The following is a 24,731-nucleotide window of genomic DNA, read 5'->3' as shown; positions in this document are numbered from 1 at the left end:
TATATTTTAATTATTTGGCATGTTTGTGTGCTGCTGCGCGCCCCTATGTGTGTAATAAGCAGAGTGTGTGTGTAATAAGCAGAATGTACGCGTGTTGTGGACCCGCCTATAGGTTTATATTACTAATGCGCTCTTTAAATAACAACAAAAATAATTGCACCATTGAGTTTAGCCCAGGCTTCAGTTGGTCAATGGCTCAGTCTATTTCAGTGCCTCAAAATAGCAACGCTCCAACAATGCGCCTGAACACACACCTCGTTCTCAAACTTGCACTTCATGGCCGCACAAATGGGCGCAAATGCATTTGCCATTTAAAACACGTGTCGCAGGACGTGAAAATGTAAACTGCGTGGGGCTGAAACTAGCAGAAAACACTTGGCGCTGCATTGAGCCGGGAGTGTGATAGAGCCACAAAAATGCAAACTCAAATCTGTACCGTAGAGGGCGCTGTTCATTAAATAAATAATAATCATTCATAACATTTTATATAGCGCTTTTCTCTGCACTCAAAGCACTTTACATGGAAGGGGTACCAATTACAACCACCACCAATGTGCAGCTCCACCTGGATGATGTCCATAGTGCGCCAGAACGCCCACCACACACCAGCTTACTGGTGGAGAGGAGACAGTGATGAAGCCAATCAGTGTATGGGGATGATTGGGAGGCCATGATGGACAGAGGCAAATTTGGCCAGGGTGCCGGGGTTACACCCCTACTCTTTCGAAAGACATCCTGGGATTTTTATTGACCACAGAGAGTCAGGACCTTGGTATTAACGTCTCATCCGAAGGACGGTGTTCTTTGACCGTATATTGTCCCCGTCACTACACTGGGGCGTTAGGACCCACACAGACCACAGGGTGAGCGCCCCCTGCTGGCCTCACTAACACCTCTTCCAGCTACAGGGTGCTATCAGCTATCAGTCTCGGGCTACAGGGTGATATGGCTGCTGGTTAAGCTCCTCCGTGGTTATACTGAACTGAACAGGTAAGATTCTGAGTGGGAAATCTGCACAGCTGCTGTAGAGAAATGGAAAGACTGCTTCTGTAAATGTGCCGGTGAAAGTGCGCAGATGTGTGTTTGTAAGCGGATCAGAGAATGAAATCGATCCTCCGTCCCAGTCCAGCTTCACTCTAATCACCTTCAGTCTCTCTTCAACAGATAAATGTGTGCGCGCCGTCAGCGGCGACTGTGACGTATACTGACCAGCCATATAGCGCACGCGCCACACTCCAGTGTCGAAGAACGCGTCTCCTTTTCTCTGGTTAGATGCTGTCGTTACTCCAACAGACCAGCACGAGTTGTTCTCCAGCTCCACGTGCCAGCAGTGCTTTCCAGAGCTAAAGCCCTCAGAGCCCAGCACACAGTGGAAATAGTCAAATCTCTCTGGGTTTTCTGGATACGGTTGTGCATCAGCGCTGGATTTGACATGGGTCAGATCATCCGACAGGAACAGCAGAGGATATGCAGTGTTGGGGTCCAGTGTGACAGGAGCTGACGAGAGAATACAAAACGCATCGCTTTTCTGGTGAGTTTAAAGGGGTGGTTGATTATGATTTCACTTTCTAACTTTAGTTAGTGTGTAATGTTGATGTTTGATCATAAACAACATCAGCAAAGTTACAACACTCAAAGTTCAAAGCAAAGGGAGATATTTTCATTCAGAAATCACTTTTTAAGGACTACAACAAACGGCTGGTAGGAACTACACGACATTCCTCACGGGTTAGTGACATCACCAACCCTAAAATTTACATAAACCCCGCCCCCTGAACGTGATTTATAGATTATCAAGACAGAATTAATCAATGACTAGAAGATAACTCCACATCAGCGACAAATTCATCAACTAACCATTCAGAAATGTTGTCTACATGTTGTCACTTCTTCTTGAGTCTCTCGATCCTTGTCTCATTTAAACACAAAAAAAAATTCAGTGTGTGAGGTAATCTGAACTGAATTTTTTTATTAATTTGAATTTAAAGGGACATACACAAAAGCGCGTTTTTTGCTCACCCTCAAAAAGTGACAATTTGAACATGCTATTTTAAATATTTGTAATGGCAATCTTTGTTTTGCTGTACCTCTAGCCTTCTATTTCTCATACTTATCTTTGCCATTATACACAGGTAGGAGTGAAGTTTTTACGCAGACACACAAATGTTTTCCAGAGATTATTGCAGTTGAGGTTTGTGGTTTATTGCAGTAAATAGTACAAACAGATGAACATACCAGTTGATTACTTAACTTGTTTCCAGTAGTTTGCGTGTGATCTGTGGTCTGGTGAGAACTGTGTGTGCTCCCCCTACCTGTGCCTACCACTTCCTGTAACCTATGCCCCTTAAATACAACCATGTGCATCTAATCACTGCCACCTAGTGTCCAAAATAATAATATAAATATATCCAAACAAAATTAAATATTATGCCAACAATAAGCATAAATGGCTCCTACAATATTTATGGGTTATTTTGAGCTAAAACTTCACACACACACACACTCTGGGGACATCAGAGATTTATTTTACATCTTGTGAAAGGGCATTATACCACCCCTTTAAATCCAATGTGTAAATATAGCTGCAAGCAGCAATCACCGGGGCCAAGCGCAAGCAAGACGACAAGACATGCCAAAGTGGCTGGGATTGAGAGACCCACTGCAGCAAGGAGCAATTGGAGACATTTAAGGCGAGACACTACAGGTGAATAGGGAAATATTTGTAACTAGCAGATATCACCATGAAACTTTCCCAGTTGATTACCAACATTAAGATGAGAAAAAAAATGTAGTACAAGTTTTCTGTAATTTATTGTTTAAATATGCAAATTAGGCATTATCTAATTAAATATGCGCTAATTTGCCTATATTTTAAAAAACGAAATCTCAGAATTGGATAAAGCCAGGTTCAAAATTATTTTTTCATTGTGTTCACATATTAGATGGGAAAAAAATTACAGAGGGATTTATGGATATCTGCTTTTGTTATCCTGTAAAACAGAATATACTGTCAATAGCCTTAAAAAAATTATTTTCGCCATGTTTTTTGGAATAAAATGTTATATAAATCAGGCTAGGAATAATATATTTACAAATCCCTCTGTAATTGTCTTCATAATATAACTAGGTACAAGACTGGAAAGTTTGGTGTGTATAGGTGCTACTGAAGAGGAGATTTCGGACTTGGAGTATGAGAGAAAAGTCATTTTGAGAAAAAGGCATTTAAAGATTTGTAATGTAAAAAATCATACTTTTTTAGTGGAAACAACTATTTACTGACACAATATCTTATCAAATCATTAGCAACAACAATACAAACGACCTAAATCACATCAAAACTTATAAACACAGCATTTATGGCCTTCAACTGAGCAGAAAAACAGTCAAAAACACACATCTGAGTGTCAGAGCGCGTCACGTGATGCATCTGAACGAATCAGGTTGTCAGAAATTGACATCAGCCAATGAGATTTCGCTTTTAGGGTTAAATGCCCATTGTACTTTCACGATTGGTTACTGATTAAAAGGAAATGACCATATTTGGATCCGACAGCATTGTACAGGAGAGAGAGAGCTTTCCAGCGGTGTGTGAGATTAAAGGAAGCAGAGAGAGATCGCGGAGCAGTGCGTTGATTTAGAACGGCAACTTTTGTTGAATTTCAGAGAAATCTACTGACACAAATAGACAAAGTGTAGTAAAATAAAGACCTAAATGTGTATTTTGGACTTTTTTTCACCACAAGTCTGAAAGAAAACATGTTATTGAAGACAAATAGCCCAAAATCTCAAAATTGACCAGTGAAAAAAAAACTATGTTTTTGCCTGCCGTGTCTCGCCTTAAAGATGAATTTTGGCAAAATGGTTGAAAAATCACATACATTAACTAAAAATATGATTATCACTTTCGACCAAATAGGTGGCGCAATTACGAAACTGATGTGATGTGGTCAGAGTGAAGTGACAATGACACATACAAAGTTTGGTGTCAATATGTCAAGGCATTGCAGATATAAAGCCTTAATAGTAATTTTGGCATTGTACCTCAACTTTGCCACTGCGGTTTACGAAAACGGTTTCGTCTAACGACACGAAATCCATAACTTTTACTCGGCACGGTCTGGAGATGACACGATCCGATTTTGGTGAAAATCGGACGTTCGGTCTAGGAAGAGTTCGAAAAAGTAGGTTTTAAAAGAAAATAAAGATGGCGGACAGGAAGTTTGACTGACTATGGCAAAATTAGTATCTATGTTTTCAGCATAACCCAAGGAATCTATTGAGATCAGTGTCATTACTATAGGCAAATTTATTCAAAAGTTATTAGCATTTTTGGAAATTTCATTATAACTTTTGACCAAAAGGTGGCGCTGTCTTTAAATCTTTTGAGTATCTTTAGGGCTTTGTACTGATGACCCATACTGAGTTTCGTAACGGTACGTTCATGCGTTCATAAAATACAGCATTTTAGCACATAATTCAAAATGGCCGATGGCCAAAATGGCCGATATGGGAAAATTGTATATCAGTCAACTCAGTATGACGCCCTGAATCTAACGAGACCACTTTTGTGATTTTTGGACAAACCGTTCAGAAGTTATAAGCAAAAACATAAATTCTTCATATCTCCGGACCAGTAGGTGGCGCTGCGCCGAAACGCAGCATGTAGCCTCAGGTCATGCTTGTGATGACATGTTCCAAATTTGGTCTGAATCTGATAAAGCGTTGTGGAGATACGGCCTTACGTCTGTTTTCGCAAGCGCAACGTAAAATTAAATTGCGCGGTATTCGTGAACGGTTTGACAAATCAACTTGAATTCTATAACTTTTTGTCGTCATGGTCTGGAGATGATCTGGTTCAATTTTCGTGAAATTCGGAGCAACGGCCTAGGAGGAGTTCGAAAAAGTAGGTTTTTCGGAAAATTCAAAATGGCGGGAAAACTATTATGACGGAAAATGACGTGTCGAATTGTCGTGAGCTCAGGAATCAGAGGAAAAATAATTTTGTTTCTAGCCCTTGTGGTTCAAAAGTTATTAGCATAAACATGAGTGAAATTTTGGACAGCTGGTGGCGCTAGAGGGAATGAGTTGGAGACTCCAAATTTGCTATGGTGATAGTTCAGGCTGTCCTCTATCACTGTGCCAATTTTCATAAGTTTCCCGCAAACGGTTCTATAGGCTGCCATAGACGCCCAGTCGGAAGAAAAAAAAGAAAAAGAAGAAGAACCGGAACAGATACAATAGGTGCCCGCGCGGACCTTCAGTGCTTGGCCCCTAATTATTGCCTGTGATACTGTCATTCAAAGCCATACACAACCCACTGATATGAACCATCTCCTGCATCTTCTCCCAGACTCTGAACCGCAGGTTGCCCAGGTGTTCTGGCACATCCATCAGCGCTCCCGGAGGAATCCCTGGATCCTGCGGTGTGATCCGGGCTCTGCCATTACATTCAGGAGTTTTAAAAGACAGAACGACTGCCCTGCAGAGAAAAGAGCAAGAGAACGCCTCACTTACCTTTCCTCTGAGAGCATGAAGTTCTGCAAAACACAAAAGGAGAAAATAAGATGTACACGATCAAATGTCGTATTTAACCTTCAACTAGTGGTCGACCAATATTGATTTCTGATGCCGATGCCAATGATATGCCGATAAAATACTTTTCAGAGTGTCTATTTGCACAAAGTGCATAGAGCCCACCTTGTTGGCAGAGGCTATTTACACTAACTCCCACCATTGTGTGATTGAGCTAGACAAAAATTATAAAAAAAAAAAACCATTTGATAACAAGATCAATGGCGTGGAGAGTAAGGGGCCGTTCACACAGAACACGTTTGTGTCCCACTGTGCTACTTTTCCATTGTTTTCTATGTAAATACGTTACACCGGACTCTAAAAACATGGCAAAAAGTTAAAAGCAGTAACACTAAAAAAAAATTATCTAGTCCTTGCTGGGGTTTTTTTCCGTGTTTTTAACACTGCAAAAATGCGTTCTGTGTGAAAAAGTAGACGCTCGTCCTGATTTTGTAGAGTTAGATGCGTTCCTGTGTCAACATATTTAGTTGAATCTGGAGCAACAATCCTGTCTGAAAATGTAGTCTACTCTTAAACCTAACCCTACTCATAAGTTAGACCTAATATCAGAGTGACCTAAGATCAGACATGTGAATAACACTGATGTTAGGTCAGGGTTCGGGTTAGAAGAATAAATTGACGTACAGTAGTTGCAAAGTTACTGAATGTCTGTTGGTGCATCACAATACAGTGTTATCAGATATTAAGCAGACAGTCTACTAATACTCTAATGAGAGTTAGTTGACATGTAGTTGCAAAGTTACTAGAACGTCTAAAGTGGCCCATTGAAATACAGCGTTTCTGAAAATACTGCTATTTTTGTACATCGCATGTAAATCGCTGCCAATAGTTTTTCGTATACCATTTAGTTTCTTTGTTTAACAGTTCTGTCTAATAATTTATTAAACAGAAGACAGAGATAAACTAATAAAGGAGGAGAATGGGAGCTCTGATGATCTATACAATATACAGTATAGATAAATACAATAAAACCGAGATTAATACCAGTAAAACATTCAATTGAAAACACAGGTTAGTTCTTACTTGCAGAAAGGTCATGTTGGCAGCGTCTAAATCATCTTTTATACTTCTGATGTTGCTTGAAAGAGATTCTGTTTCTCTGTCTATTTGTTCAATCCTTTCTTTCATCGCCCGACTCTTCTGAGTCTCTTCCTCCATCAGTGCAGATGTTCTGTGCATCTCTTCATCCCGCAGAAACTGATGAAGCCGCTCGAACTCCTCCTGCAAGCGTCTCGCGGTCTGCTGAGTCTGAGTCTGCTTTACAATACAGAGATGCTCTCGCAGCGTTTCTCACCTCAATTATTGTGAAGAAATGAATCACTGTATATGTCTCACCTTAATGTGTTGTGCGGTGTCCTCAAATGATTGTTTCATTTCTTTAAAGCTCGCGAGTTTTTCTTGTAAATGTTTTAATGAGGTCTTCAATTCCTCCTGAAATACAATAAACAGTTGATGTTTGTTAAATCCAAGGAACATCATCATTAATATTACTGTTATGCAAAAGAGTAAGCCTATATCATTTTAAGCAGTGATTCCCAACCTTTTTTACTCAAAGGCCACATGAGTCGGGGTTCAATCTTCAGCTGGCTGGCAGGAGCTGCCACTGGCATGTCACGTCACCTGTCAGTGGCTGGCTAGTTGTCTGACTCTAGCAAATTTCAGAAACCATTGCTTTTTGGCAGTTTTTGTGTTTTGTGTTCTTCCCTCTCTAGCTCATTTATCATGCATCTGTTGATATGATTATGCTCTTTTGCATAATTGGCGTTTTAAAGAATTTCATCCCATATAAACCAGTCAAATGGCCGTGATTAGACTGGTTGCTCGCTTGGACGCTCAATCCAGTTAGCCGCGGCGGAACTTCGTGTATAACGCGTTGCCTTCTCACTCTAAGGGAAAACATTGTTTTATTTTTATGAATGTAATCGCATGCATTTACTTTTTAGGTATGAGTGATGTTTTAGATAATTTTATCCCAATCAATTAAACCAGTCAAATGGCCGTGATCAGACTGGTTGCTTACCGACGCTTTGCTGTGCGCTCAATCAGTCAGTCGCGGCTGAACTACGTGTATAACGCGTTGCCTGATACTCTCGCTGTAAGGAAATACATTGTTTTATTTTTATGAATGTAATCTCATGCATCTATTCTTTAGGTATGAGTGATGTTTTAGATAATTTTATCCCAATTAAACCAGTCAAATGGCCGTGATCAGACTGGTTGCTTACAGACGCTTTGCTGGGCGCTAAATCCAGTCAGCCACTGCTGAACTGCGTGTATAACGCGTTGCCTGATACTCTCGCTGTAAGGAAATACATTGTTTTCTTTTTATGAATGTAATCTTATGTATCTATTCTTTAGGTATGAGTCATGTTTTAGATAATTTTATCCCAATTAAACCAGTCAAATGGCCGTGATCAACTGGTTGCTTACCGACGCTTTGCTGGACGCTCAATCAGCCATGAACTGCGAGTATAACGCGTTGTCTGTCACTCTCGCTGTAAGGAAAAACATTGTTTTATTTTTATGAATGTAATCTCATGCATCTATTCTTTAGGTAGGAGTGAAGTTTTAGATAATTTTATCCCAATTAAACCAGTCAAATGGCCGTGATCAACTGGTTGCTTACCGACGCTTTGCTGGGCGCTCAATCAGTCAGTCGCGGCTGGTAAGCAACCAGTCTGATCACGGCCATTTGACTGGTTTAATTGGGATAAAATTATCTAAAACTTCAATACTACCTAAAGAATAGATGCATGAGATTACATTCATAAAAATAAAACAATGTATTTCCTTACAGCGAGAGTGACAGACAACGCGTTATACACGCAGTTCAGCCGCGACTGACTGATTGAGCGCACAGCAAAGCGTCGGTAAGCAACCAGTTGATCACGGCCATTTGACTGGTTTAATTGGTATACAATTATCTAAAACTTCACTCATACCTAAAGAATAGATACATACGATTACATTCATAAAAAGAAAACAATGTATTTCCATACAGCGAGAGTGACAGACAACGCGTTATACTCGCAGTTCATGGCTGACTGGGTTTAGCGTCCAGCAAAGCGTCGGTAAGCAACCAGTTGATCACGGCCATTTGACTGGTTTAATTGGGATAAAATTATCTAAAACATGACTCATACCTAAAGAATAGATACATAAGATTACATTCATAAAAAGAAAACAATGTATTTCCTTACAGCGAGAGTATCAGGCAACGCGTTATACACGCAGTTCAGCCGCAGCTGAATGGGAGCGTCCAGCAAAGCGTCGGTAAGTAGCACGGCCATTTGACTAGTTTAATTGGGATAAAACTATCTAAAACGCCAATCATTCAAAAGAACATAATCATACAACAGATGCATAATAAATAAGCTAGAGAGGGAGGAACACAAAACACAAAAACTGCCAAAAATCAATGGTTTCTGAAACATGCCAAAGGCAGATTGCCAGACAACTAGCCAGTCACTGACAGGTCACGTGACATGCCAGAATCAGACTGGCAGCTGCCAGCCAGCCACTGACAGGTCACGTGACATGCCAGAATCAGACTGGCAGCTGCCAGCCAGCCACTGACAGGTCACATGACATGCCAGTGGCGGCTCCTGCCAGCCAGCTGAAGATTGAACCCCTGCTGGGCCACATATTGGCTAAGATCCTTCTTTTTATCTATTTATTTATTATTAACAGAAACTGGGAAGTGTAGTTATATTAAATTAATTAAACAATTCATTTTGTCATCCTAATCACATTCTATATATATTTTTAAGTAAAATAAGTTACTGATGGGGAAATTGACATCTTCACCCTTTATTCAAATATTATAAAAAATGTGTGTAAGGATAATGTGTAGTTGTTGTGTTTATAGTCGATTGTTTTATTTTTAACGCAATGAAACATGCCAACTTGAAACATGACGACATCATTTTTGGTCAGGCTGTCGTTCAAATAAATTATGAACACAACAAGCAAAAACAAGAGAGAACCAACGAAACATTAACAAGTGATTATGCTGTAGTCCATGTTTGCTTTATCATGTCAGCTTTTTGTTTTTCTATGCATTTTTTCCCTCTTTTTGCTAAATAAAATAAAACCTGTAGTTTGCCTTTTTTGCCAAATAATTTTGTCAGATAAATACGTTAACCAAGTTAAGTGTTTAGTTATTCCCACATATTTAAAATATATATATTATTTTGATTGTTTAATCGAATTTAGGCCCTCCGGAAAGCCCTTTATAACGCCACTAATTAAATGATTCGCTTAAATTATACGAAATGACCCCTTTCAAAATAATTTCCAAAAGAAACAGATTTTGTGAGCATCTCCTGTTTAAAGGATAATTCCGGTATTTAACACCTTGAGTCTATATTGTAGTTTGTTTTGGATGAACAAGAGTGGTGGACTTTTGACAATGGTTCCTCTCTCGAGTTTTTGACTATAATAGAATTGGCCATGGACCCATTTAACATTGGAGTCAATGGGCATGTCCGAAAATGTCATTAAAACAGCCAATAATGTTCGTTTACAAAACTGTTAAACTCACCGAGTGGTTAGTGGTGTTCGTTGATGATTATAAACAATATATCGTCGCAATATATGATTCCAATCCGTTTATTTTGCTATAGTGGAACTATTTTTTCAGACACTTCACAACCGTGTAACTTCCGCTCAATATTTGAATCTGAAGCGTTAGCACACTCCCGACCACTTGATGGCGATAACCGATGTTTATGTCTCGCGGGACACTCACGGTCACAGTCGAGTTCAACTTCATATTGCACTGGTCAGTGGTCACGTCTTTCAATATTTTCAAGGTTTTGTTTGTCTATTTCGCTTACTCTCCCGGAGCACAGTTGCTCTGCTCGCTAGCCTTATGAGAAACGGAAGCGAGCAAAAAGACTACATCGACCAAATGTAAACAGCCCCCTTTCCGTTTCCGGTAGCGCATTTATATTAACGAGCACTCAGTCCTTCAACAGAATTCAATGTGATTTTACAAAATGACGAATAAAACACGACAGAAACTGAATTTCGCAACACTTTTTGTTTCTGGAACATCAACTAACATCACTAATCACTCGGTGAGTTGCACAGTTTTGAAAACTAATGTTAAAGGCTGTTTTAATGACATTTTCGGACATGCCCATTGACTCCAATGTTAAATGGGTCCATGGCCAATTCTTTTATAGTCAAAAACTCGAGAGGAACCATTGTCAAAAAAATGTTGTCTACCACTCTTGTTCATCCAAAACAAACTACAATATAGACTCAAGGTGTTAAATACCGGAATTATCCTTTAAATGGCCGAAACTACAATACAATACAAGACAAGACAAGCATGTTGCACTACACTAGAAACATGCAAAGATTTGACCTGTAGAGAGAAACGGATGTTTTTACCTTTAGAAGTGGAGCGACTTCATCGACGGGCCTGAATGTGTGATGGAGGTGTTTCTCTGAATCCCTGCACACCACACACACGAGCTGTTTATCATCCAGACAGAAGAGTTTGAGTGTCTCTCTGTGCACCTCGCAGAACAACACCTCAGATGATGTCGAGTTTCTCTTCCGGAAGAAGGACTCGCACAGCTTCCGCAATGCGAGGTTATTATCAGGTGGATGAAATCCTGTGAATCTTTTCCCGCAAACTGGACATTCCTGAAACCCTCGGTCGCTGCAGAACTGCTGAAAACACGCTTTACACACCGTGTGACTGCAGAGCAGGAGCACGGGATGGGTGAGGATGTTGAAGCACACGGGACACTGCAGATCCTCCTCTGGGATCTCACTCACAGAACTCATTCTCTATCGCAGTCCCTTTAGTTATGCTGGGAAAACTATGAAATCTTCTCTTGTCTGCTTTCCCGGAAATACTTGTTCCATTCTGAGGATCAGCCAATATAGCTTGGTCATGTGATCATCGTTATCCACATTAGAGGTTAATGATTACTTTAGAGGACGCTTGCAAAGGCAAATTGACTGCCAGATGTTTATTTGAGCTCTGTCTGTCTGTCAATTATTCCACTGAGTGGGAAAAAATATATTCATGCCTTCTGTTAGCAAAACTTCATAGATGCTCTCGTCAATTAATTTCCTCGCATAAAGTGGAATTTACATACTGATGTAGCAGTGCTATACAATGCAATAATGTGCAGTATAAAGTACGGTTTTGAAAGATGTCTCTTCTGCTCACTTAATTAAAAATACAGTAAAACATTAATATTGTGAAACATTATTACCATTTAAAATGACACTTTTCTACTGTAATATATTATAAATAATATAATATATTACTGCCCCCCCTCCGTTTTCAATAATAACATTGTGCACACAACATCGTTTTCAAAAAAGTTGTCATTTACATCAACCCGCATAAATACGCCGTCGAGCGCCATCATAACTATGCCAAACCTATGGGCGGCAGTGTAGGGAGAAGGATAAAGCCACGTAAGCCAATCAGAATCCTCAGAATCAACAACAACGAATAACAGGAGCGACTTACTGTTAACGTCGCTCACATGACGTTAAGCATTTTCTGGCGCATAATGTGACGTTAGAGAACCTAAAACCCCATTTCTCCCAGTTGACACGGCAACACAACCGGCGTTATTAGAAATCTCCACTTTGGCCGGAGTTTTGAGAAATAATATTTTTTCTGAGATAAAAACAGGGTTTTCGTGTAAATGAGAGGCCAAACCGCAAATGGGTAAACGGGGCCCCAATCTGACTTCTGACCTGTAATTCTGCCTGAATCATGATCATACACTGTTCGTTTGTTGGCCAGAGGAGAACTGAGCGACTGAGCCTGGTTTCTGCCAAGGTTTTTTCTCCATCACTGATGGAGTTTGTGTTCTTGCCACTGTCACCTTTTTCGCTTTTGGCTTGCTTAGTTGTGGACACTTAAAGGGTTAGTTCACCCAAAAATGAAAATTGTGTCAGTAATTACTCTCCCTCATGTTGTTCAACCCCGTAAGACTTTCGTTCATCTTCGGAACACACATTAAGATATTTTTTATTAAATCTGAGAGCTGTCTCACTCCTCCATTAGCCTGGCTAACATCAGACCTCGTCTCATCGAGACAAAAGCCGTTTCTTAATGTCAAGGAAGGATCCTCGGAAGCCGGAATTTCGAGGATGCTACGTCATCGACATCCGTCGAAGGACTGTTCCAATGTCGAGGATCCTCAGAATTTCAACCAAGTCCTTCGTTCGGAAAATATCCCATACACAGGAAAGGCCGGGTGCATATGTGTAGACTTCGCGCTCTTCGCGCTCTCAAATCGCCCACAATCCTATGCGCGCAGCATTGCTATCTTGTTTTTTAAAAAAAAAAATACAAAATGTTGGACGTTAGCTGAGTCGGAGCAATAACGGGGCAATATGCTTTTAAATTTAAGTATATTTACGTTACCATACATTTGTTATAACCGTCATATAAGTAAAGTTTAACGTTTAAATGCCAGTACAAATTACTACCGTATTGATATTACAAATTATACAAATTACGTTATGGCTAACCTGTCATTTTAGCTTGTTTGCCGTCACTGGCATTTCACATATTTTACCATTGCATGTGTTTTAACAGCTAGAATGTTGCAATGGACGCAGTTCTGTTCACTCAGGCAATACAATCATTTTTAAATCAATAAACTCCTTTTGAAATCAATATTTTGTCTCAAATTATTGATTTATTATTATTGCTTTATTTTGTTAGGTAGGCAGCCATGTAATAAGCGGGATAATGTATAGCGAGCCAGTTTTTACAGCGAATACAACCCTTTTAGGTTTATTCAAGACCCCTCCGCTTCACGTTAGAGTTCGCGGGGTTTCACTGACGGACGCAATGACGTGCACTTGCTAGAATGTTCCATTTACGTGTTCTCTCGAATCCTAAAGAGGATCCTCGCCTAGCCTCTGAAGGAAATCACTTGGAAGGACGCATCCTTGACATTGAGAAACACCTGTAGTCTGGGAACCACATGTTCATTTTCTCGTATTTGAGGCGTGGTTTACGAATGCCCAGAGCCGTTTATTGGGCGCTACGAATGTCTATCAAATGCGCCTGTACGTAGCTCATAGCCAATCGTTTCAATAATACCAGATGGCGTATGTAGAGCGACAGAAATTCGACGAGGAAGAAGACGATGGGTCATAGATTTATGTGTACACGATGGCGTTCAGCGACTATTGCCGTTTGTCCAAGACAAACATGAGGGTAGAAGGTAAATCTGCAGTGCACATGTTGATATAAACAAACTGCTTCGGTGTGTCGCATAGACGTCGTCATCGTCTTGCTGCTCCCTCCCCGTTCTGTGATTGGTCCCCTCGCTGAGGCGAAAATCTGATCCATGGTATCCAGACTGCCTAGCAGCGTGAATAAAATCGTGTCATGGAGAAACCCAGGCTACTCCTCCATAGGCTAACTAACGACTAACGACTTTATTCAACTCTTGATGTTCTTCTGTGTGGGCCTCTGAGTGAGTTCATGTAGTGTAACAGCGCAGCGCTTCTGGGTTGTAAGTCAGAACGGAGGCTCACTATTGGCCGACGCTGGTCATGTGTGTGATGCATGTGACGAACGACCCAGAAGTGCTGCGCTGTTACACTATGTGAACTCACTCAGAGGCCCACACAGAAGAACATCAAGAGTTGAATAAAGTCTTTTTTTTGTGAAAAAATGAACCATCACTGAACTGACTATAACACTATTTTCTTCTAGATCTGCTGTACAGCAGAAACAAACTGTGTTGCAATATTTTCCTGTTATCTCTGTCTGTAAAGCTGCTTTGAAACAATCTGTATTGTAAAAAGCGCTATAGATAAAGGTGACTTTTGATCAATTTAATGCATCCTTCCTGGGGTGGTTGATTATGATTTCACTTTTTAACTTTAGTTAGTGTGTAATGTTGCTGTTTGATCATAAACAACATCTGTAAAGTCACAACGCTCAAAGTTCAAAGCAAAGGGAGATATTTTATTTTACAGAAATCGCTTTTTAAGGACTACAACAAACGGCTGGTTGGGACTACAACAAGCTTCTTCCTGGGTTGGTGACATCACAAATCCTGAAATTTACATAAAAAAAACATACTCTGAAATGTCCAATGAAATCCATGATCTGAGAGCTTGCGGTTATGAAGGGGCGGGACATTATAAATCACAGCACACTGGGCCAGCCGACCAATCACAGCACGTCACATTTCGGAAGGAGGGGCTTCATCTAAAGTTCCAACTCGATCACACTAAATGTGTCTGTATAGCACGCAGTGTGTTTATCGTGTAATTTATACGCGAAAATTAGTTTTTACGTGATACGCATGGGTTGGTTAGGGTAGGTTTAGTAGTGGTGTGGGGTGCGTGTGTATTACACGCAATGAAGTGCGTATCAAATGCACGCGACAACTGCGTATCATATGCATGTAAAAACTAATTTTTTGACTAAATAGATTTAACACTGATTTTTGGTTCCTTTGCAGAGACGGTGTGGAAAAGCTGATTCTGAAAGGCTATTGTTACAAAGAGTGTTTTATAAGATCGTAAAACATTCAGTGTGGAAGCTTTCATACATGAGGCTACACTTTTCATTTTAATGTTACAGTATGAACAGCAAGAAGTTATAGTCATACCCTCAAAATAGCAGTCACTAAAACTGACCGCTGACTAAATGTGTCACATATTTATTTTCCTCTAACACTTGTAAACAGCCGGAGAACTTCTGCTTGAACAAGCGCTCGTGTTGCTCCCAGTGAGCGGCCTTCCCTCCAGCTGACTTATCTTATCTGTCCGTTTATGGAGGACTGTGGACTGATGTCTCACACACTCACACACTCACACACACCACAGTCCCTGGATCTCTCACACACGTACGGTCAAGCTCACAATGGCATGTGTTTGGAAAGTTATTCTTCTCAACATTTTCATTGTCTCTGGTAGAAGTAACGTGTTGTCAGGTATGTCTTCTAATGTTTTCGAGGTTAGATTTAACTTAAAAACACACACTGCACTGATTTTAAGTGACAAGTTGTTTATTGAAGAGCAATGCTTTCTGCAGTGTTTTTTTTTACCATTATGAATTTATTCGAGCATGATATGTTTTGTTTTTAACATGGAAGAAATAAAGCTGATTTTAACACAGTGTGTGTGAAGGCAAACGTGCAATGAACACTTAAACCCGGTTATGCAACAACTGCTAGACTACAATACAGTTCAGTGGTGCTTATATTACAACTGAACTGGATTAAAAAAATCTATTAAAAAAATGCCTCCCACTAGCATGCTATGTGGACATTATGTGGTCAACAAATATTGTTTTATTATTATTTATTATTATTATATTATTTCATTATATACATTTTTAGTATTTAATTTAGTATATTACATTTATTGTTTACCTACGCTAGTGGCCAAAAGTGATGTCCGGCCAAGGATAAATGTTATCAATTATTATTAAAAACGTGTTGAATATTTTGTAATCATAAAGTAGTCCATTGTGCTTGCAATGCAGTCGATTGATTTATTTGTAATAATAACGCAATGAAACGTGCCATATTGTGCAAACAGAATTTTTGGCCAGGCGGTCATACAAAGAAATTATGAACACATGCAAAAATAAGAGAAAACCTGCAAAATATTAATAACTGATTATGTTGTAGTCAATGCACGCTTTTTTGTTTTCATGTGCTTTTTTATTTTTTAGCAATAGCCTTTTTCCAGACCATAAAGTTTTTCCCAATTTTATTTTTAATTTAAAAGATTTACAAGACATTGAAGCCTAAATTAGGAGAAGCAGTCATCCCAACCAACAGACTAAACATTTAAAATGAGATGTGTAGTACCTCAGTATAGTCTTGAAATGCTCAATACATCACCAGCCTGATTATTATATCAGTGATAATTATGCAGCTGTTTTCCACAGGTCATTTCTGGCACATCTCAGACTTCCACTGGGATCCCTCTTATGATGAAGGGAGTAACTCGGCCTCCAAATGTGCTTCCAGCGGGGGCCGGCCGACCCCGAATGCAGGCAAATTTGGGGATTATTCTTGTGACTCCCCGTGGACTCTGATAAACTCGTCGGTGCACGCCATGAGAGAGATCCTGCCTGACCCGGACTTCATCGTTTGGACGGGGTATGATGAGCCACATGCCCTCTGAACTCACACTGATGTATTTTTGTAGGAAAACCGCAAGTTCCCATCATCCTGATTCCCTTGAAAAAAGAGATTAGGCCTATTGCAGAAACCATCAAAAGTTTATGATTCATGTACTATTGTCCTGTTCATCATGATAATCTTGAATTTTGAAGCCTAAATACAATGGGCAGAAGTTAAAAGCTAAAATATAGGCTCAACTACATCACGTCATTTGTTGAAATGCAACTTCTTTCTGGCCTACAAAAACATGTCATCCCTGCAGATCTCCATGCAAGTGTGTTTTGCTAGTTTCAGCCCGACGCAGTTTTCATTTTCACGTCCTGCTCCACATTGTTTAAATAGCAAATGCCTTTGCGCCCATCTGTTCCCCCATGGGCTGCTGGTCTGAGAACGAGGTGTGTGTTCAGGCGCATTGTTGGAGCGTTGCTATTTTGAGGAACTGAAATAGACTGAGCCATTTGACCAACTGAAGCCTGGGCTAAACTCAATGGCTCAATATTAATTTTGTTATTTAAAGACCGCTTTAGTAATATGAGCCTATAGGCGGGTCCAACACGCACGAACACTCTGCTTATTACACACACACACTGCTTATTACACACACTGGGATGCACAGCAGCACACAAACATACAAAATATTAAAAATAAAAGGATTCCAATCTAAAAGATTAATATTGTGTACATAAAGATATGGTGGAATACGGCTTGTCCCGTGGATGGTCTAAAGCTTTAAACTCACGCACACATGCACGCACACACACACACACACACACACGTATAGTTTGTTTTGCTATACTTGTGAGGACTCTCCATAGGCGTAATGGTTTTTATACTCCCCTTACACTGTCCCTATCCCTAAACCTGCCCATCACACACACACACACACACACACACACACACACACACACACAAACACACACACAGCCCCTATCCCTAAACCTGCCCATCACACACACACACACACACACACACACACACACACACACACACACACACACACACACACACACACACACACACACACACACACACACACACACACACACACACACACACACACACACACACACACACACACACAAACACACACACAGCCCCTATCCCTAAACCTGCCCATCACAGGAAACATTCTGAAATTTTACATTTTTAATAAAACATTTTTTTTATGTTTTTTAAGCTATTTGAATTTCGCGGACTCGTGAAATGTCCTCATAAACCACGTTTAAGTTGTAATACCAGTGTAATACACGTGTGTCATTATACACTTTTGTGTCCTCATAAATCACATAAACAAGACACACACACACACACACACACACACACAGCTTTAACCTCTCGCACGAGCAGATCCGTTTCCACACTAGAGAAGCAAACTCCTCCATGTAAATAGTGAATCCGCCATGGCTCGAGCACAACTGGCTTTTAAAGGGAATGGGAGATGAGGCTCTGATTGGTTTACTTCACGTTACGCCCGAAACACACCCATTACTCATTAAGGGAATAGGGACGACCCATTTAGACCATGCGTCGTGCGCACCGACCATTTTTCCCGTCATTAAACTAGCAAAACGGGGATTCGGACGCACACTAAGTGTGCCCGCGCTTTAACCCATGCGCTTAGTTTGTTAATATACGGCCCTGACAGTCAAATGTCAAAAAAGAATTTTCAGGCCAAAAGCTTTTAGAGCAAAGTTTTGGAAGCAAATATAAATGTGTAAAATGAGTAAGAAGAAATCAGCCAACAAGGGTCCAGTACATGTCCAGTACACAAGGGTGTATGATACAATCCCCATTCTTCCATAATATCATTATTATTATGGGAAAAAATAACAATAATGAAGAATGAGATTCTTAAACATTTGACTTCTGTATTTTCTTCTGACTGAACTCTTTCCCACAGAGATGATACGCCTCATGTGCCCAATGAGCAGCTGGGAGAAGCACCCGTCCTGAGAATAATCGGCAACCTCACCCACATCATAAAATCTGTCTTTCCTAGTATGTGCTTCATTAGGCCTATACTAACTAGTAGTTTTTTGTTTTTTTTTGGTTTATGAAATACATTAGGGGCCGAGCACCGATGGTGTGAGGACCCTATTGGAATTGCTCTGTTTATTATTGTACATCTGTATTTCTTTAGAAACCAAGGTGTATTCTGCGCTGGGAAATCATGACTACCATCCAAAGAATCAAATGCCTCCAGAAAAAAACAACATTTATGAGCAAACAGCAAACATGTGGCACGACTGGCTGCATACTGCCTCGAAAGAAACCTTTAAAACAGGTACAAACTCATTATCACCAACACACCGACACAAAAATGTTAACACTTTACAATAAGGTCACATTAAATGCATTAACATGAACTAACATTGAACAATTCATTTGTATTTATTAATCTTGGTTAACGTTATAGATAATAAAAATGAAACTGTTCGTTCATGTTCAGGTCCATTACATAATATTATGTATTAGTAAATGCTAGAATTAACATCAACTTAAATCAATGAAACCTAAATTATGTTATTTTGTACTAATTATATAGCTTTAAAGGATGTTATATAATAATGCTTGTTAAATTTCTGTCTTTCACAGGTGGATATTACACAGAAAAGCTGCTGAATCAAACTGGCTTCAGAGTCATGGTGCTCAATACAAACCTCTATTACGATCAGAACAAACTGACAGAAGACATCAAAGACCCTGCAGACCAGTTCAGATGGGCTCATAAAGTGCTTCAGGACGCCGCCAAAAATAATGAGAAGGTCACTATATATATATATATACACTGGACAAAATTATAAACGCAACACTTTTGTTTTTGCCCCCATTTTTCATGAGCTGAACTCAAAGATCTAAGACTTTTTCTATGTACACAAAAGGCCTATTTCTCTCAAGTATTGTTCACAAATCTGTCTAAATCTGTGTTAGTGACGAGATAATACATCCGCCTCACAGGTGTGGCAATATCGAGATGCTGATTAGACAGCATGATTATTGCACAGGTGTGCCTTAGGCTGCCCACGATAAAAGGCCACTCGAAAATGTGTAGTTTTACTGTATTGGGGGTCCGAAAATAATCTTGACAAAGGAGAAGTGCTCACTAACACAAATTTAGACAGATTTGTGAACAATATTTGAGAGAAATAGGTAAAACTGCACATTTTAGAGCATAGTGGGCAGCCTAAGGCACACCTGTGCAATTATCATGCTGTCTAATCAGCATCTCGATATTGCCACACCTGTGAGGCGGATGTATTATCTCGTCACTAACACAGATTTAGACAGATTTGTGAACAATACTTGAGAGAAATAGGCCTTTTGTGTACATAGAAAAAGTCTTAGATCTTTGAGTTCAGCTCATGAAAAATGGGGGCAAAAACAAAAGTGTTGCATTTATCATTTTGTTCAGTATATTTATATATATCGAGGGAGCTAAACCTTCAGTTTGGTCCTTTATCCATGTATTGTGTGATTCTTTGTTCTGTTTTACCCAGGTTTACATTATCGGCCACGTCCCTCCAGGGGTTTTTGAGAAGAAGCGAGATAAGGCCTGGTTCAGAAAGGAGTTTAATAAGCTGTACATCGATCTCATACAGAAGCACAGCGCTGTTATCCTGGGCCAGTTCTTCGGTCATCACCACACGGACAGCTTCCGCATGTTCTACAGCTCTAATGGTACGGCAAATTCTGCTATATTTTCTGCATCTTTTTGGACAAATTGGCCATGAAATGCATTTCTCAAAGCATTTTTTCTCTCCTTTATTACCCATGCATCATTTTCATTCCTTGCCGGAGTAGCATTTGGCTGGCACTAAAGATATTATGTACTGTGTACAATGTGTTGGACAATGCAAAGAGAACCATATTTGGTCTCCCAAAGAAGCTTTCAGTGATCTCTTCTTAAAAGAACCGTTTTTTTCTTAGAGTGAATAACATTTTAATAATCTAAAGAACCTTTTGTGGAATGGAAAGTTTGCATGGATGTTAAATGCTCTTTATGGATCCATCAACATCGATAAAGGACCTTTTTAACTCTTTCCCCGCCAGCGTTTAAAAAAAAAAGTTGCCAGCCCCCACCAGCAATTTTGATAATTTGTAAAAAAAAAAAAAAAAAAAATTATATGCTGTTTAATGATGATAACCACGTTATTTTACATATGCATATGATTACATTTGATTTCCGCACAGAATAAAAAAATTAAGTAATTACGACTTTATTTTCTTAGAATTGCATGTTTATATCTCGCAATTCTGACTTTATAACAGGCAATTGGGAAATATAAAGTCAGAATTGCATGACAAAGTCGCAGTTTTTATATCTCGCAATTCTGACTTTATATCTCTTTATATCACCTGTGTTTTGTGGGGAAGCGTTTTCCGTTTGGCGGGGAAAGAGTTAAGAGTGTATATTAGTGTATTATGCCTTGGCTACTTTCAATGAACTCCTGAGATAAACTGCTGAGGTGTGGGCGATATGATCAAAATATTTAATCCTGTCATTTATTTGCAACACTTAACCATGCTAGTGATACACAGCCAAATAGTTATACACTTGAGATTTTGTTCAGTTTTGGTGAAAAAAAAGTGACAAGTCTCATAGTTCTCAATAATAACACCACATAACAAATGAATGACCTAAATAAACTATATAGAAAACCTCAACTGCTTGATAGTTACATTGTCATAACAATGGGTATTTTAGCAATATTATAAAGTTGTTTATATAGTTCATCCTACTTTACCAACATACATAAAGTATACTCATGTAAAGCAATATGTACTATATAGCAAGCCTCAACTGCTTGAATGCTTGAACAATATTATCGTCAAGCTGTTATCTGCTAAATGTGACAATAAGCCACGAAGATAAGATATTATGAACATTAACTCCATGACTTTCTGTAAAGCCGGTTTGAAACAATATGGACTATACAAATACAGGGGTTAGACATTGAAACTGTTAAACCTGGTTTCAGACACACAATCATTTATCAGGATGGTGTAGGGCTTCCTTTTGCAGCCAATATAGCATCAGTTAATCTTGGGAATGACAGATACAAGTCCTTCCCAGTGGCCAGAGGGATTTTGAGCCGTTCCTCTTCCAGAACATTGTCAGGTCAATAAATGATGCTGGTGGAGGAATGATGCTCCTCCAAAAACCCCATAGTGGCTCAATAATATTCAGATCTGGAGACTGTGCAGGTCATGGGAGATGTTCAACTTCACTTTCATGTTCATCAAACCACTCTTTTTGTGTGTATTGGTGCATTATCATTCTGATTCTCCCTTCAGGGCAATGTTTGAACCATCGGGTGCACATGGTCCTCCTGAACAGTTTGGTAGTCCTTGGCAGTGATTATATTGATCCATCAAGCCCAGTCAGGAATGCCATGATATTGCAGCTCAAACCATCACTGCTTCACTCAGAGTCGCAACAGTCCTGGCGTTGAGCCTCTTCAGGGTGTCTCTAACTCCATGGATGTGGGAAAGACAGTGAATGTGGACTTAAAAGTGACCAAAAAGACATTTAACTCCAGCTCACCATCGGTGTCGCCAAACTTCTCCGTCTCCAAAACGTTCGTACGATTTGATTTCGCCCTGCAGCTCAGGCTGGAAACCTGTACATTTATCTATCCTGCTTCCTTTCCAAATTTGCGGGGACCAATCACAAACTGGCTTATCCACCTGACGCGCTATTGGCGGGTTTAACACGATGACGATAGAGAAGCGACGAATCCAATTCCTTTTAACCTCTCCACAATGCTCACATGGCTTCTTTAGTTTAGTAAACTAATCGCTCGAGTGGGTGTAAATACCACTCACTTTTAATGTTTTTTTGCACAACCTGCAAAAATCGGTCGATGCCATTTGCTGCTTCTGCAAACCATAGATATACATAATAAAGGCTAGATGTCTCGTCCGAGCTGCTGGTCAATGGAGGTCGACGTCCGCACCTGGCGGCCATCTTGTCACAGTAACATTGTGTTTTAATGGTGCATGTACTTTTTAAATAACCATAACTTGCTCAATTTTCAAACGGGTTGGTTTGTTATAAACGTCAGAGATGTAGTTATGACACTGCATACTTATGAATAATTATAATATTATATATTTCAACGTGTTCAAGCATCCAGATTTATAGCCACGTTAATAACGTTTGTAAGAAACCAAACCGTTTGTAAATCCGTCAAGATTTCAGCGAGATAAGAGTATTTGTGTTCGTGCCGATCACTCACCTTACATCAGGGACCACAGAGCCCGCCAGAAAGCTTGCCTGTGACAAGATGGCCGCCGGTGATGACGTTAGAGACTCCGCCGCAAGACATCTAGCCTTTATTATGTATTTCTATGCTGCAAACCGCTGATGAATGCTCCAAACCAACACGTTTTATTGACACGTTTCCTGCCTGGAGTTTTCACGTCTGATTGGTTGAAGGACTATCCAATTGCGTACAGAGTCATTTGAACTATGCCCAGTTGATCACGGCTCTTGTGCAGTAGAAATACAGAGCAGACTCCCCAGACTAATGTTCAATCTGAAAAGATTGAGCTTGGTCTGGTGATAGCCAAACTAGCGTACGCCTCTTTCAGGGCCTGTTTTTGTGCGACGCAACGGTTATAAACGAGGCCCCAGATGTGGATCAGGGCCGACACTATGTTGCTGTCTGGGTCTGCTCTACTGATGTAATGTAAAATCAGTGAGGATTGGTGCATACGGTATATATAGGCGTGAAACCTCCAACACTATATTGGCCAGTGTTTCAGTTTCATTGTCCAACCCCTGTAAATTTGACTTTAGGCTGCTTTACTAACTTTTCAATATCCTTTTACACAGGATCTCCAATAAGTGCGATGTTCCTGACACCAGGAGTTACGCCCTGGATAACAACACTACCTGGTGTGAAAGATGGCGGAAATAACCCTGGAATTCGCATCTTTGAGTATGACACCAAAACACTAGCGATTAAGGTAAGATGCATCCACAAGGAAAGAAATCTGTATTTATACAAACCAAAATTTATTCAGACACCTTCAACATGTATTCGCTAATGTTTAGAAAATGGTGATAAAATATGACAAGAACTCATCAAATTAGTTGATATTTCACTGGTTTTGTCCATCTTCTGTTAGACTGTCTCACACATGAATTATGTTGAATATCTGTCAGCTGTTAAATTTAACTACACAATTAGATAATATCAATTTAGCTCAACCAATGACCAAGCAATGCTTCATTGTGTTCAGTCTGTGGTGTAAACGGCGCATTAGCAATTAAAGTAAAAACACTTCAGCAAAACATGGTCAGGTCAAAGTGTCTGAATAAATTTTGGTCCCAAATTTGTATACATTTTACCGGTAGTCACTGTATGAAGACTTTTTGGGTATAATATGTCACAGTTTACTTTATTTAGCTCTCCTCACTTACATGCATGAACTAGCCTATAGTGTCCTGCACCCACTAGTAAAAAAATATACAAAATAATGATGTCTGAATAATTTTTGGTTTGACTGTATATGACAAACTTTAAACATATTTGCACTTCTTTTCTTGTATTGGTGTTTTGCGTCCCTAAAGGATATAGTCACCTACTATCTGAACCTGACGTCCGCAAACATGGCCCGAGCGCGCTGGGAGAAGGAGTACCGTCTGACGGAGGCGTTCCGGGTGCCGGACGCCTCTCCTGCCTCCATGCACCGCGTGATGGAGCGGATCACCAGCGACAAGTGCTCCCTGCAGAAGTACTTTGAGTTTAACTCTGTGGGCTACGACCTGACGGAGTGCCACGCTGAGTGCCGCGTCGATCACGTGTGTGCGGTGAGAGAGGTCGACTTCGAGGCCTACGAGCGCTGTGTGCTGAAGGAGACCGGATCCTCTACAGGACCAGTGCTGGTGACTCTGCTTCTGTCTCTGATGCTGAGTCTGCTGTGTTTGAACTGATCCCAGCACAGCGTCATCCCTCCAGACTGCTGTGTGAATGATGT

At 40.0% G+C, this 24,731-nt stretch overlaps 2 protein-coding genes across 2 annotated transcripts; one reads left to right on the top strand and one right to left on the bottom strand.

The window, feature by feature from the left end:
* Nucleotides 1-922: 922 nt before the first annotated feature.
* LOC307005665 (E3 ubiquitin-protein ligase TRIM35-like) lies at nt 923-16,560 on the bottom strand (the record flags this gene model as incomplete). Its single annotated transcript, XM_079626035.1, has 7 exons — nt 16,428-16,560; nt 10,993-11,476; nt 6,928-7,023; nt 6,616-6,846; nt 5,515-5,537; nt 5,319-5,437; nt 923-1,497 (listed from the first exon to the last, which is right to left on the bottom strand). The coding sequence occupies exons 2-7, from the start codon at nt 11,392-11,394 to the stop codon at nt 923-925; spliced, it is 1,446 nt and encodes a 481-aa protein (XP_079482161.1). The 5' UTR covers nt 11,395-11,476; nt 16,428-16,560.
* On the top strand, nt 15,264-24,693 carry smpdl3b (sphingomyelin phosphodiesterase acid like 3B). The gene is made up of 8 exons (XM_079624709.1): nt 15,264-15,542; nt 16,508-16,721; nt 18,646-18,743; nt 18,886-19,029; nt 19,341-19,510; nt 20,243-20,423; nt 23,584-23,717; nt 24,325-24,693. The coding sequence occupies exons 1-8, from the start codon at nt 15,473-15,475 to the stop codon at nt 24,685-24,687; spliced, it is 1,374 nt and encodes a 457-aa protein (XP_079480835.1). The 5' UTR covers nt 15,264-15,472; the 3' UTR covers nt 24,688-24,693.
* Nucleotides 24,694-24,731: the final 38 nt, after the last annotated feature.

Source organism: Phoxinus phoxinus, assembly GCF_949152265.1.
Source record: "Phoxinus phoxinus genome assembly, chromosome: 10".
NCBI classification, from domain to species: Eukaryota; Metazoa; Chordata; class Actinopteri; order Cypriniformes; family Leuciscidae; genus Phoxinus; species Phoxinus phoxinus.
This window is presented reverse-complemented; position numbering and strand designations above follow the sequence as displayed.